General features: G+C 45.8%; 1 protein-coding gene across 1 annotated transcript; it reads right to left on the bottom strand.

Annotated features, from left to right (window-relative positions):
* Positions 1-2,091: 2,091 nt before the first annotated feature.
* LOC104505317 (vacuolar protein sorting-associated protein 13D-like) lies at positions 2,092-7,569 on the bottom strand (the record flags this gene model as incomplete). Its single annotated transcript, XM_010158944.1, has 3 exons — positions 2,092-2,334; positions 3,319-3,559; positions 7,438-7,569. Coding segments are annotated over 3 exons (505 nt in total), but the record flags the coding sequence as incomplete, so codon positions are not given.
* Between the last annotated feature and the right edge of the window lie 7,607 nt (positions 7,570-15,176).

The raw sequence follows: 15,176 nt of genomic DNA, 5'->3' as shown, positions 1-15,176 counted from the left end.
AGTGAAAGCTGGAGACTTGCACTTACTCTCCACATCCTCTGAAAAACTATTTCTGAGTATGGCTCCCGGAATCTGAGAGTTATATTTATGCACTGAGTAATAATGTTAGTAGTGCCAGTAGCAATAGGAAGCCCACAGTAAGAGTTCTGAAATGATATAAAAGTAGTTGGGTTACGGCAATAAATAACATCATTTGTGCTTTTAAAAACCCCCAAAGTTCTGATTCAATTTGTTTTGGAATGCTAACTGAGGCAATATGCTGCTTTCAGCGGTGTCTGTGTCTCGCTCCCCCCGAGCAGTGCTGCCCCGAAGAGAGCTCGGCCTGGTCCGCAGACGAGCAGAGCGTGTCAGGACCAGGGTCGTAACACACCCGCAGTTGTGCTCCATGGTCCTCACGCACCCCTGGGCTAGCGGGTCCACTTTTCGAAGGTTTAAATGATGTTTTGGTTAATCGTTATCAACAGTCAAAACCAGGTTAAGCACCAAAAGAACCGAACGCAGAGGTCAGACGGGTGACCTCCTGCGGCGCCCCGCGCTGAGGTACCTCAGAGGGTGCGCTATCGAACCCCTCTGCGGGTGCCTGCACCCCCGCTCCTCACGTAATCCTCACCGAACCTAACTACTCAAGTCATCCTGCGGTCAGCTCTCCACACAGAGCTCTGAACTACGTCTACCCTTCCTTCCCCTTCGGCAGGCAGATGCCTGGCATTACGGAAGAATTTCACAGGGCACAGAAGCAGCCAGCCCTGGTAGCAGAGTCCACCAGGACGACGGGTTAAAGCACTGCCGAGCCAACGCACTCGTTGAACTCTACCTTCTACTTACAAATTACACAGCGAAGCGTCCGTGAGCGACGTGTTAGATCAGTTTCATTTGTGTAACGGACCTTTATGGATTTTGATTTCCAGTCACAGACTCATCCACTGATCCCACGTTTTCTCCTTACGCAACGATCCTCTGCCTCTTGCTTCACAGGGGTGAATACTCCCCTAAGAGTTACCAAGGGATACTAAAGGCTCCGTACTCTGAGTTAAGGTTTATGAACGAACGCTTCTAGAGCGCAGACTCTCAGCAGTTGCTGACGCTCCGCACGGCTGCTGAGCCATCTCCAGGGAGCCCACGTGAAAACGAGATTTCCTAGTCGCTGTCAGTAAAGGTAGGGAAGGACACTCACTCCTCAGTCTTCAGCTGGTTGAAGTTGATGAGACTGATTCGAGGTACAACATTTGAAAAAGCACATTATTTTTTTTCTTTCACGTTGGATTTTGAAGAGGTTGTAATGAAGGCAAACGCTGCCGTGATTTCCTCCCCCCCAGCCCCCGGCCTTCCTAATGCTGGCAGAATTCCACACCACCCAGCCGACTGTATACCCCTACTTCGTCCAAGTGAAGCGGAAAACTGAAGTTAAGGATTTCCATTTCCAGGGCTGCTCCCCTGAACTAATTTGAACACAACCTTCAGAGGTGCAGACCTCGCTAGGTTTGAGTGAATCCAGAACAGAAACAGCTTCTTGTTTCCTAACATGTTAAAAGTGGAATTGAATTAGTGAGTCCCCACTTCAATGTTTAACAAAACGCCTTTTTTGTTAAAAACGAGGGTGAAATTTCAGTGGAACACCAGGTATACATACGTTTAGCTGCACTAGTGATTTACAGAAAACACCCCCAAACAATGCACCCGAATCCCAGTGCTAAAGCTCCACACTGCAAGATGTCTGTGCTCCAACAGCTGCAATTAACGCTTCGTTTTTTGATTTTTAAACGCATTTAACTACATTCCTGCACTGTGAAAATCACCTTTCTCAAGAAAAAAAAAGAGAGAGAGTGGCTAGTTTCAGGTAGTGCAGTAAGACTCAGTATAGCTCCTTTAATTTCTTTACACAGTAAACAGACTTGTATTTATACCAACACCCTGATTTGTACTTTCTTATTTACATGGAACACTTTTACATATGTACATGTTAGCAAAATACAGGGCTTCTCCCAGCACAAACTGCATTTCAGTTATTTCTTTGATACACAATTAATGCGTTAAAAAAAAGAAAAAAAGCCCACCTCACTTGTTTTCTTACGCAAAATGATTCCATTTTGCTAAATACTAAGATTATCTTTATCTCCTTCCCACGTGGCACGTTCTCTAGTTACAGAGCAGCGTTGGCTCCAGACTGGTCCTTGCAGTCACTCTGGCAGTAAGGAAGAGGTTTCAAGAGTCCAGCTCTAATTGTTCTTGATTTTCACTGAGTCTTAACATAAGCTGTTGTTCGTAATAAAGGCTCTTTGCATAGTTTATTTCTTGAGACAGCTTTACGGCAAGAACTTCAGATTTCACTTTCACCTGCAAAAAGAAACGTGAGTTTTCTTAACGTGGTGCTGCTGTCCCCTAAAGCAGAACACATTTATTGTTTATTACTTCACTGACTGAAGGGATGAGGTTTGAAGTCTGCTGTAAGGAATGGGAATGTTTCTGCGGGGATTCTTTCTCAGTGCTGAGGCTCAAGTTAGGAAGAAGTGAGACAGGTGAACAGAGATGGGTTGTTTTAGAGTGAGAGCAGGAACATCTTGTAATATTTGAAGTTACTTCTTTTGCTTCCTCTCCTACCTTTTATCTGGCTTGTCTGTTTGGAATGTAAACTGACTTGGGTCAGGGGTGAGCCTGTACAACAGACCCCTGAGCAACTAGTTGCAATGAGCAAAAAACCCCTGTAATCACAGAATCACAGACTGGTTTGGGTTGGAAGGGACCTTAAAAATCATCTAGTTCCAACCCCCCTGCCATGGGCAGGGACACCTTCCACTAGACCAGGTTGCTCAAAGCCACATCCAGCCTGGCCTTGGACACTCCCAGGGATGGGGCATCCACAACATCTCTGGGCCTCCCCACCCTCTCCAGGAAGAACTTCTTCCTGATATCCAGTCTAAACCTCCCCACTTTCAATTTAAACCCGTTACCCCTTGTCCTGTCACTACAGCCCCTTGGAAAAAGTCCCCCCCAGCTTCCTTGTAGCCCCTTCAGGTACTGGAAGGGGCTATAAGGTCTCCCCGGAGCCTTCTCTTCTCCAGGCTGAACACCCCAACTCTCCCAGCCTGTCCCCATGGCAGAGGGGCTCCAGCCCTTGGAGCAGCTCAGCGGCCTCCTCTGGACTCACAAATTCTACTCTCCCCTAAACCTTTTTGGCAGCAGCTATTTTCACTGCTGACAGAACAAAGTTGTCATTGTTACACAGCACAGGAAACCAAACAGTACTGACCACGAACACTTTCAGCACCAGCACACGCACAAAGGGGAAAAGAAACACCCGCACGGGTGGCAGACCCTTACCATCGGTTTTTGTTGTGATGGGCCTGGCATTGCCACACCACTACTTGTATTAACAGCTTTCTTCGTCAACTGTATGTACACGTTCCCGTGGTCTTTTGACACAAGGCAGTGGTAGAGATCATCATACTTGACTTCAAGGAAGATGGCCTCGCGGTCTGTGTAATCCCCACTCTTCAGGAAATACACAGCTTTAGATGAAATGAGAACACAGTAGCTGTCTATGTTCTCCACTGCTATGAAGCTGCAAAGAAGAAAAAAGGGAAAATCTTTCACTTGAAGGTAAAAATAGTAAACTAACAGATGTCTTCACCTGTTACATTTTGAGTGACCTTTAGAAGTCTTTCGGAAGAATTAATAGCGTAGCATGTACAATTCATCTGTATTTAATTTGAACTGTTCTAAAAATCAAGCTGATGAAGTACCCTCTCACCCAGTTAGAAAAAAATGATGTGGTAAATCAAGCATTAGCGCTAAATGCCTCGCTTCTAGCTTTGGACGTTGAAAGGGCACCTAAAAATACCCTTTAACAAGCCTTAAGAAGGGTAATTTCCTTGTGCTGGAACACTTTGTGTCCTAATACCGAAGTTTAGCAGTATCTACCTTGGGTTCCACTGCTGAGATGTGAAGGGTTTGCAGGCATTTAGGACAAAAGCATTACCCTTCCACGCACCGTGAACCCACCGTGCTTCCTTTTACCTCACACCTCCCTTGCCAGTTTAACCTGCTGCCTGGGTCGGTAGCTAGAAAAGAGAAATTAGCTGTTTAACACTGGGGTGAAAGGTTAAGCAGCAAGCAGGTTTCCCCAGAGAGATTAGGCTGAGTGATGAATAGTAGAGGTAGAAAACGGTGCGTTAAGAACAGAGAGTTCTGATGGCTGAAAAGGTTGATGTGTAACACAACAACAGTACGGCATGCAGAGTGAAACAGGTATTTCACACACCATCGCTTCCCCCCCACTTCTGATTTACTGCTGAAACAAACCTCGTTAGTGGTTTTTTTTAAATGGTGAAAAATTCAGAAGTTTAAATTCAAAATCATAACTAAGAGAGTGCCAAATAGAGTATAATGCTCTGTCAGTAACCCACAGCAGCTTATCTGTAAAACCAAGACTCTCGTGCTGTCGGGGAGGTTGAGAGTTGCTACTTTCTGAACCACTGCTGATACAAACCTGTCTGCTGCTCTAATACATTCTGCAAAACATTCCGCTGTCTTTGAAATCGATGAAGATTGTCAGTATTAAGAGTTTGTGGCAGATCAGTAAAGCGTATCATCTCTGCCACTACTGTCGGGTCAGCTCTGTCAGTGAAGTAACGCTCTGCCCAAGTTACTCCTGAGCTACAGTCGAATGAGCTATAGCTATAAATGGAATTTTAACAGCCAAAAATATTCCAAGAGATCAGATCACTGTTTCTTTTTGTGGTATAAAAGAATAATTCCAGTAATTTTCTATTGGTCCCCTGAAAGATGGCATTCTGCACTGCACTTGTCCTGTCCCTGCTCTCTGCCTCCCAGCCGTGTCAGCTGACGTAAACTTGAGAAGGGCACATGTGCTTAAACAAGTTCACAACTTACACTTTCATTCACCTACTGAGAAGAAAAAAAAAAGAGGCCTGTAATATATTTTGCCCAGCCCTAACCTTGGCTAAAACTGCAGGATAGGATCACTGAATTGTGTTCCTTTTGAGTAAACAAAAACAGACAAAAATGTGTATTTCAGCTTAAAAAAAAAAGCGCCTAGGTGAAAGACAATGTTAAAAACGGTTACTGAAACTAGAAACTGCCCCTCACTTTTCCATCAGAGTTCACACACTTCACAGAAAGGTTTTGTCTTTGAAGTTAAGTAGGATGGAGGGTGATATTTTTAATGAAGTGTCATAGAAAACCTAATTTTAAAATAGAGCAGCATCACAGCCTGCAGAGTAGCAGCCTTGTTCCTTAGTTCAGGCACAAAAAAGCACAGTCAGTATTTTACAGAGATCCTAGCTTTGTCTGGGGTCACACTTCCACTAGAGGCGGAATCAGAGGAAACCTGCTGGCACACTGGCTTTCTTTGCTCGTTTTCCGGTGGGGAAAGAAGATTCAAGGTGATTATCCCAAACCACTAATGCTGTATCAACTGTCACGGCGAAGCCAAGAACCCTGAGAAGGTTTTGTGTACCCACAAAGGCAGAAGGGCTGTTTTCCCAATGTAGGGATTACAGCCCGCTGCATGGGGGACATCCACGGAGAGACCCGACATGCTACGAGCTCCTGCAAAGTTCAGTGCAAGCAACTGGGTGATCAGGCCACGGGTCTGTACTTTCTCCCTGAGAACCACAGGCTCTATGTCTAACTTTCCATGCAAGGTTTTTCCTGGTATCATGTATATAGTTTGAGGAATGGAACCAGAGGTCAGTGATTTAATGGTGAAGCACAGAAACATTAGCTAATTTGTAGTTCAAGCTCTACGTTTTGTTCTAAGTTTGAGTCACGCATCATTATCCATTTTCTCTTGCCAACTGTTGCTTTCTTCGCTCTGTCTAGTTCTCAAAATGTGTATTACACCTTCTAAGATACTACTTCGAGCGACTGTTTTTTAAACCCATACTTGTACACTATTGAAAAGATCACAAATGAATAAAGTGAAGAATTAAATGAAACACAATCCAGTAGAACAAAGTAGAAGCAACCAGATCTCTGGAGAGTTTGTGGGGTTTTTAACAACATCAGGAAGTAATTACACAATATTTTCCAGAAGTGAAACAGTGAGCCTAACTGGAAAAAAATGTGGAAACATTTAGTTACAACAGTAGAGCAAGGTATTAAACCCCCTTTTATGGATTTAATTCTGAAGGAAAATATGCAAATAATCAGGTCTTTAAATGTGTTTCTGATTATGATACTGGGATAAAAGTCAGAGGCATAATTTTGTACTTGTTTTCCATGAAAAGAAACACTGTTTTCTTGTTGAATGATGTTCCTAACGGCAAAAGTCACAACGAACGAGCAGTGTGACGTGATGACAAAAGCCCACTGATCTGCTGATGGGGTACACTTGCAAAAAGCTGGCAGTTGGTTTTGGTCACACATCGCTCTCTTTCAATTTTCCCCGCCCGAGAGCCAGACCGTACGTGCCCAGAGACCCTTAAATGAGATGAAAACAGGGTAACGGGTGTGAGACCACAGGGCTGCAAGCGAGTGGCAGATTACAAACTTCCTCCCAGGCGGCTGAAGGCAGAATCCGGAGTGGCACATGGCTTTCAGAGCCGGCCGACCCTCGCTGGTGAAATTAAGGTGCCCTGTGGAATTGGCACCTCCCTCTACGAGCTTCACCATCAACAGTTTCAACTACTTTGCCTCGGCAGATACTCTGGCTGACAGGTAATAGGTGCAAAGCACAGCGTCTTACAGTCTCCACCGAAAACAGCTGCTCGGTACCTGTGGCAGAGATCGGGTTAAGCCTTCAGACCCCAGTGCAACAAGCTGACATCTCCTGCAGAAACACGTGCACGCTCTCTTCCCATGAATTCACTCTGCACGTGGGGTCTGTCATGCTCTCAGCCCTGACCACTATCAACATTTATAGGCTCTTCTCACTTCCGCTCTGCTAGGCTCTGGGCGGTGAGAAACTGCCGGTAAGGGAAGAGCTGCTAGCTCTGCCTCTAGGTGTGCTACAGGGGAAGAAGCGCACGGGGTTAAAACACGCGACTGTGCATCACTGCACGTGGGGGGTTGGACATGTATTACGCTTGTGAAACAGACTAATGACCACTTAGGAACTTACTGAGATTTCATCTTTTGCCATGATCAAAGGGGACCAGGGCCATTAACAGGAGCAGGGGTCAGCAAACCCAGACTCCGATTCCTCCGCAGCCCGCACAGACGTGCGATCGACGGCTGTCAGCGACAAGCGCACCAAGGGCGCCCTGTGGCACCTGCGGGGATGCCTGCGGACAGGCCGCCCTGGAAGCAGCCAGGTGCTCACGCTGTGCTGCTGATCGGTACCAAGAGGAAACAACCAAATGTATGTGCACTTGTGTGTACACACACGTGTGTACAACAGTTTTAGACCCTTTCCCCAAAGACATGAAGTGGCAGCAAGCAGAACTACCGAGAGTGACTGTGGAAGTCAGTACTTACAACTCATCCTGGATGTTGTCCGTCAGTTTGAACAGCTGCTCTTGTCCTTCTGCTTGACTTTCTAAATAGCGGGGCAAGAGCCCTTGAGGTCCTCTACAGCAGCGTGGCTTTCTCACTCTCTCCGCTTGTGTCCTACGTGCAGAAGAGATGAGAGAAGTGACTTAGTGCAGGAGCGGTGCTTTTCCTTCCACTTAAACCTGTCAGCACACAAAGCCGTCTCTACTTTGAAACACGAGGTGTGACAAAGCCTTTACCTGACAAGGTCTTCACAAATACAGCCTACAGATTCAGCAATACTTGAGCTGGCAGACGTGCTGTCTATTCAGAGTTCTACGTTTCAAAATGCCTCCCAGTTGTCATCGACAATTAAGGGACAGTGTGCTAAATTAATAGGAGGAAGGGCAACCTAAACTGAGGATGCTGTGTGCAGATCTTGGGATCTATTCATTAGCAGAGTTTTGCTGATCTGACTGTTCATTTTCCTTTCTGTACAGAACATCCGAGTGCATCGACACAGGTAGAGCTCACACTGATGGGCAGTGCCAGTAGTTTGAAAATCGAAGGGTTATGGAAGTAGGCACATGCAGCTAAGTTCTGACAAAAGAAAATCCACAGTTACAGTCTCTGTAGTAGGGTTCAGCACACTTCACCTTTCTCGAGCATCTATTAAAATATGGCAATAACAAAAGACACACACGTGTGGCCTAACAGACATCAGAGGTTGGTAACTGGCCACAGTGCTAAAGAACTGCAGGCCAGGTTCCTCCCGTAGCAGTATTTTGTTGAAAAATAATATTCCGAATTCCTTTAAGCTTTTGGAACGCCCTACCCCCAAAGAGTTGTGTTACAGGCTGCCTAGCCCTGCTTTATTCGCTGTCCTTTCCCAGCACCATCACTCCGGGGCTGCTGCATGCTGTTTCATCTCTCTTTCAGCCTACTGCTGTTAGCAATTTTCCAAGTCAACTGCCCCATTTTTGATTAGCGCTCTCCACTTCCCATCCCGATGCTTTGTAACCAGCCTCCACAGTGACCTGCTTCTAAGCTTTTTGATCAAAAAGCAGGGAAAAAATCCCATGTAACAACACACTTTCTTTTTAAGCTGCTTGGCAACAGCACACACGAGCACTGCCTTCTGCAGATGTTTTCTCTGGAGCCCTGTTTCTCTGTTACCTTTCCCTTTCAGCAGTCCTGTCCCAGGCTGGAAACCCATGCACCCTTTTAAAATTTGTCTTCCTTCTCCTCTTTGACACCCTTGCCTTCTAACGGTGACAGACTTTGTGTTTGCCCCTTCCCTTCTTGGCTGCAGTCAATGTTACAGGAACAGAACCTCTTGCGTGTCGTTCATGACTTCGTATCATCGTTGCTGCTCTCCTGTCAGGCGACTGGCCTCTCCGTGCATTCTGGCTGTCGTTGCTCCGTCTGGCATCGACAACGTGTTTTGCAAACAAGGTACAGAAGTCAAAGATTCTGCCTTTCCAGGACGGCAGAGAAAAACACCAGCCAATTGATATTGTTAATCTCTTATGATATCTGGTAAGCTCTGACTTCGCTAATGAGATTATTACACCCCTGGCCTGCGTAACAAATTACAGTGGCACACAAGTAGTGCTTATCACTGATTCTCTGAGAGAAACTCAGGAGAGACAAAAGGTGTTGACTTCACTTCAGCTAAACTATGGTTATGCTAAGATGGAAAGTCAGTTTGTCAGCAGAGAGGATGAAGAATGGAAATTCTCCAACTAAAAGAATGCAGAACAGAGCAAGGGCTTAAGAAACCATAACGAATGTTGTCATTAACAGTGTCACTAAAATATTAAGAGTCAAATTTTCAGTTTTACCTCTGCTGACAGATGTTCTCACTGCTTTACCTGTCTGGCTGCACTGCTCTCTGTTTCAGTTAGATGTTCATTAGTTAGTGTTATACACCCCAGCTAAAAAATGTCACTATGAAAACTGCCATTTGCTGCATAAAAGTACTTAAGTTTTCAGCATTTGCAAAAAAGTGCAATGTCTCAAAACTATCTTCTTTAGCAGCATTTCTCTGGATCAGGATAACCTAAACACTGGTAAAGAGATGACTTCCACAACCTATGCAGGGCTTGAAATGATTCCACTGAGTAACAGCGGTATGCAGTGGGTCGAACCTCACTACGCGGCACAGTGACTCTGGAGTACGGTGACCTCTCCTGCCCCTTGGATTTTTAGATATACACAGGATTCCTCTGTACCAGGTAGTTATGTGACAGGATCGCTATCTTTCTGAATCTACTCCAGAGGGGAACAAATAAGCGCCTGTTTTGACCTATTAGATTCTTACTAACTAGTAACCAAAAGTATGCGTTTGCCTTCATGAAATGCAAAGTGTTGAGGCATAGTTCCAAAGAAATGAAAGAGTTCCAGCCAGTGTAATTCACATCTTGCCGGTTGTCCTACTTCCCAACTTCCAAAAGCAGGACTATGGCAAAATTTCACTTTCCCAAGAAGCCCCCATTGGCTGTTAAACCAAGTTTCAAAAGTTAAACAAGTTTAAAAAGTGAATGTCTGAAGCATAACATACAGTTTTTAACGAACTATTGGCCAGTCAGTAACTTTTTAGACACTTTCCTTTTACGCATTCAGGAAAGGCAGAGAAGCATCCGTACGGGAGCGAGCAATGACACTGCAGGGAGGTTTTGGAATGAACCGTCTTAGAGACACACTCAACTGTGCTACCTTCTGTAGTACCGTGGAAGCGAGACTGCTGGAAAAGGGAGGAAGAAGGAACAGGGCCAGACCTATTCCGTAGAAACCAGAGTATCAGTGAACACTGGTTTCTGATGTCTGGCTTAGACACAGGTCAGAGAGAAAGTCCTAGGCACCACAGTGCGTTTCTGGAGGGCTCGGCAATTTCCGAGTTGTGGCTTTGGCTGTGGGTTGGTTTTAGGTTGGTTTTGGTTTAAAATGGAAGAAGTACGTAACAGTACAGTGCTTACAGTCCCCTCCATGCTAAACTGCTCATCCTGGTGACAAAAGTGAATTCTCATCTTGGTGATAAGGAGGTCAGCTGCTTTCCAGTTAAGTGCCACTAGAGCCAGCATGAACTGCATTCAGGCCATCAGCCCCTTGGCAAACAGGTCTGTTTGGGCTGGACAGCTAAAAACATTCCACACGACTTGATTTTTTTTCAATCTAAAAATTTGTTCTACTGTCTCAAGTTACGATTCTGTAAATAATAAGCAACACTGATGAAATACGAAAAGCTGCAGATTTGCAAAGCAGAATGAACGGGTGGTGTGCCCACATCTGTGTTACGTTAAACAGGCGCTCAACAGATTTGCTGATTCTTTTTTAATAAGCACACAAAGGCAATACAAGAGAGAAATGCCCTCACGTCTACTAGTCACAGCAGGGAAGAGCGCTGCTGAATGAAGACACAAAGAGGTTGGAGATGGTGTCAGAAGGTTGAGGCGCACACTCCGGTTCCTCACTGTTCCGACAAAGCTCAGCGCTGGAGAATCATTTCAGCTGACTGTATGCACACTAAAACCAGTTAACGCTGTTAATTGGTTGGCTTTGGCTTCGCAGTTCACGGGATTCTTGTGAATCAGTTGACCAGTTTTAAGCCAGAAGTTTTGTAATCAAACAGATCACCGACCCACTGACCTCAGGAAGTTGTTCAGGTATTACCGGTCATATTATTTACCAACTTTGATTGAAAAAACTCTTACAAGTGCCATCACATGTTTTACAGAATTACTCTTATCCTCGTTCCTCACTACAGGTACCCTTTCAGGTTCACACTATCGGGTATGTAGATGTGGTTTTTGCTGAGGTGCATAAATACCCTGTGTTTCTGAGAGCAGAGGTACTCATCTGTGTCTTTTGGACCTAAAAAATTTCCTTGAAGTGTACCTAGAGTGCCTTAACAAAAACATTAAAAAAAACATTAAAACCCCAAATACCAGAAAGGTGCATGAACAGATAATAGTCTGAAAGAAAACACTGCACTTCTAAAAGTGTACACCAATAAAGGTGTGTGTGTTTCTGCCACTACAGCTTCCCGTTTCCTCAGTATCTCACCCAGAATTACTATTCAGAATAGAACTACTTGAGGAAATCTAGCAACTTCTCCTGTGAGAAAAAAAATAGAAAAACCCTATGGCTGAGACAGGAATCACACGATTTAAATGGAAAGTTGTAGTATCTGCCGTATTTCTCGCTGCTCTCTGGGCAGCACTGGCAACTACAGATCTGTTCAAAAACTGCAACTTGAGCATGTTTACGTAACTGGAGGAGTGCAAGGACACCCCAAACCCTGCACAAACGGCAGCCCTAAGTGCAAGAACACACAATTCCAGCATCTGCAACCAGTATTCAATGGGAGAGGCTCTTGACAGTGACCCGATGCGCGGTACTGCCCGCCTGCCACCAAAACCCCGTGCGCATCGCAGCTGACAAACGCTGCTGTGCAAACCAGCCATCTCGGCCCTCCAGAGAGATCTTGCTGGTCACACTCTCCAGAAATTATGTTCTTCAGCCTGACCCAGTCCTTGCTGCCACAACGTCCCGCAACTGTCATCAACGCGTCGCATTCATAAAGGTGTTGCAGCGTAACCACCTCATCACTCCAACCCATTTAAAGCAGTAACTTACGGGTTCTGGTACCGCTCAAATTCTGTCAGTGTTTTCATTGTAAACTTTCAGGTTTGCATAACATTTATTGATAAAAGCCTGTAACTTGGCATGGTGACTTTCAGCCTGGGAACAACTTTTATCCCCTCGAAATATGTATAAACCAACCTTATTTCAAACAAAGGAAAATTGGCAGGTCATGTGAGCCAATGAAACAGTTCAATTGCTGCTAGTATTTTTAAGAAATAATATCAAACCTGTTACTTTCTTGGCTCTGGAAAACGTCTGCTCCATAAATACAGGGAGTGCTTTGTCTATGGAGGCTTTAGCGCACCTCAGACATTAAAGTGACTTACCTGGTAAATTAAAGAAGGAATAGCCTTACATCTTTTATCATAAAACACCCAACAACTAAAATTCCTGCTACAGGTGCTCAAGTTCAGTGCTGAACTGCACCTGCAGCCTCCTGTAAGTACCATCATCCCACGCACGTACTCTCCACAACACGCAGAGCGAGGGCCGTACTCGTGTCCCAGACATGTAACGGCAGGACAGTGCAAAGGACACACAGAAGAGCCAGAATCAGTTAAATGCCAACCAGCATACACCTTACACATTAACCTGGAAGTTCAGGCCTTACAGCAACAAACTACAGACATCCCACAGGGTCGCCTGGGTAACAAAGAGAACAAGTGTCTGCCACCGCCGACACGGTCTGTGTTTCACATCGCACCTTTGAAAACACTAAAAATCCCCTATTTCCACCATTCTTTCCTCGCTGATGTACTGCATTTTCAAATGTTGAACCCTTGTGATAAGCAGGAATTTCCCCTGCATTCACTGAGCATAAGGGGACCGACCGCATTATTTTTTATGTGCTGGTTCTCTGCGTCTGAGAACGTTAAATGATTTGGGCCCGTTTCAGACAAACCTGCAGCAATCTAGAGTTCACGTTCTGCTGCGACTGCTGCCAGACGCTGATGCGGTGTTTCAGAGGTAAGCACAGCTGCCTCCTTCCCAGGGCTGGGCTTTGGGGGTGCAGCTCCCAACAGGCAGATGATCTCTTGGAGACTTGATGCCTGAACCAAGAGATTTGGCACAGCTCGGTGATGGAATTCATTCACCGACCCCGACACAGATGCTTTTAAGGTGTGTTAAAAATGCACACGCACTGCAGTCGGTCCGAGTGTTGGATTTGGCATCAGAATGTCTCAGTTAGATGCAAGAATGTGTAAAATCACGAGCCAGACAGCTCCCTGCTGACTGCATATCTGAGGAAGCTTATATGCACCGTTTATTCCAGCAAATGCATGGAATATATTGTGCTTGTTAAAAGTGCTCCCAAAATGCTAGTTTCAGGCAGAAACATGAAAATAAATGGTACCTAGGGTTAAAACCTCCCACTTACAGTCAAATCCCTCCTCTTTTGAGGGATCTACCAGCTCAGACGCTGAAGACCTTTATCTGACCCAATATACTTTTAGGAGAACTACATCATGCTGAAGAAGCAACCGTTTATCACGTAGGCTGCTCCTGCTGACTTCTTCTCCCCCTTCCTTTTCCTTGTATACAAGACCAAAGCAAAACTGAAAACTCTTCATTGCGTTCATGACTGCATACAACCTCGTCAGACTCCAGGTTCAAAAGGAAGCGAGGAGAGCCGAATTAGGACGTCAAGAATCGACGCTGAAGACCTTTATCTGACCCAATATACTTTAAGGAGAACTCCATCATGCTGAAGAAGCAACCGTTTATCACGCAGGCTGCTCCTGCTGACTTCTTCTCCCCCTTCCTTTTCCTTGTATACAAGACCAAAGCAAAACTGAAAAACTTCGTTGCGTTCACGACTGCATACAACCTTGTCAGACTCCAGGTTCAAAAGGCAGTGAGGAGAGCTGAATTAGGACATCAAGAATCACTTTACAAACAGCAGAGCAGCAGATGTGCTCGCCCAAACGGCACATTCTTGGGTTTGTAACACAGCCATCCCGAGATCTGCCTAAGCTGTATGTGCTCTCCTGCTAGACGGACACCAGTCCCACTCCGTGCATCAACCTTTGGCCCTTGCTCCACCTCCGCAGCAAACAGCGCTCTGTCAAGCACCTAGATACCATCAAGTTTTAAGAAGTTAACAAAATGGAACGCTGCCACCCCAGTTTCCAGTGTCTCCCAGACTCCCCATCCCTGGCTGTCTTCAAGGCCAGGCTGGATGAGGCTTGGAGCAACCTGGTCTAGTGGAAGGTGTCCCTGCCCATGGCAGGGGGGTTGGAACTAGATGATCTTTAAGGTCCCTTCCAACCCAAACCAGTCTGTGATTCTATGATTCTATGACTCTGCCTTGACTGATCACAGAGCGATGACCTGAGTTGGTACCTTAAAGTTTCCCATCTCACAAATGTGTTGAAAAATGCTCTCATTCACCTTCCGATTCCGTGTAAAAGGTCACTGTTCTTAGCAGGGGTTTCTTGCAAACACCGGTCTGAAAAACACGAGCTGAATGTGCCTTAGTGAAGACTGAAGTACCCAGGGCCGTAACGTTACTCTGCCTCGGGACACAGTGCCAGGTCTTAAAGCTTCAGAGTACCGCCTGCTGACAGGCAGGGCAGCACAGCAGATGGAGCATTAGTCTCATTTCTGTGCTCATGTTTATAAAGGTGCCATCAAAACCCACCCACGCTGGCCAAGCGCTGCCCGTGTGTTGTAAATGCCAACACACCTGTTTTACTCCCAGTGTAAGACAGTGCAGGTGTTAACAGAAATGATTCCATATTGTACTCCTACTCTTCCGGAAAAGCAAATCCACACTGGGGAAGAAAGCAACCCCCCAACACCAGGACACGGACCACTAGGTGTGCTTTGTGACATGAACTACAATGAACACTGTATGCGTCTGCAGACCCTCCTTCATACACTTTCCAGTTAGTGCAACTGAGGCTGCCACAGGCTCGGCAAGGTCCTCCAGCACAAGCTTCACCTAAGGAAAAGCTACTCGGGAAGTTTGACAGGCTGGAGAGGTGCCACTGCCAACCTCATGGAGTTCAACAGGGCCAAGTGCGGGGTCAGTGTAAACCCCAGCCCAAGTACAGGCTGGGTAGAGAATGACTGGAGATGAGCCCTGAGGAGAAGGA

This window comes from Eurypyga helias, unplaced genomic scaffold (assembly GCF_000690775.1).
Source record: "Eurypyga helias isolate BGI_N326 unplaced genomic scaffold, ASM69077v1 scaffold22899, whole genome shotgun sequence".
Classification (NCBI taxonomy): Eukaryota; Metazoa; Chordata; class Aves; order Eurypygiformes; family Eurypygidae; genus Eurypyga; species Eurypyga helias.
Note: the sequence above shows the minus strand (reverse complement) of the source record. Positions and strands in the feature narration are given on the sequence as shown.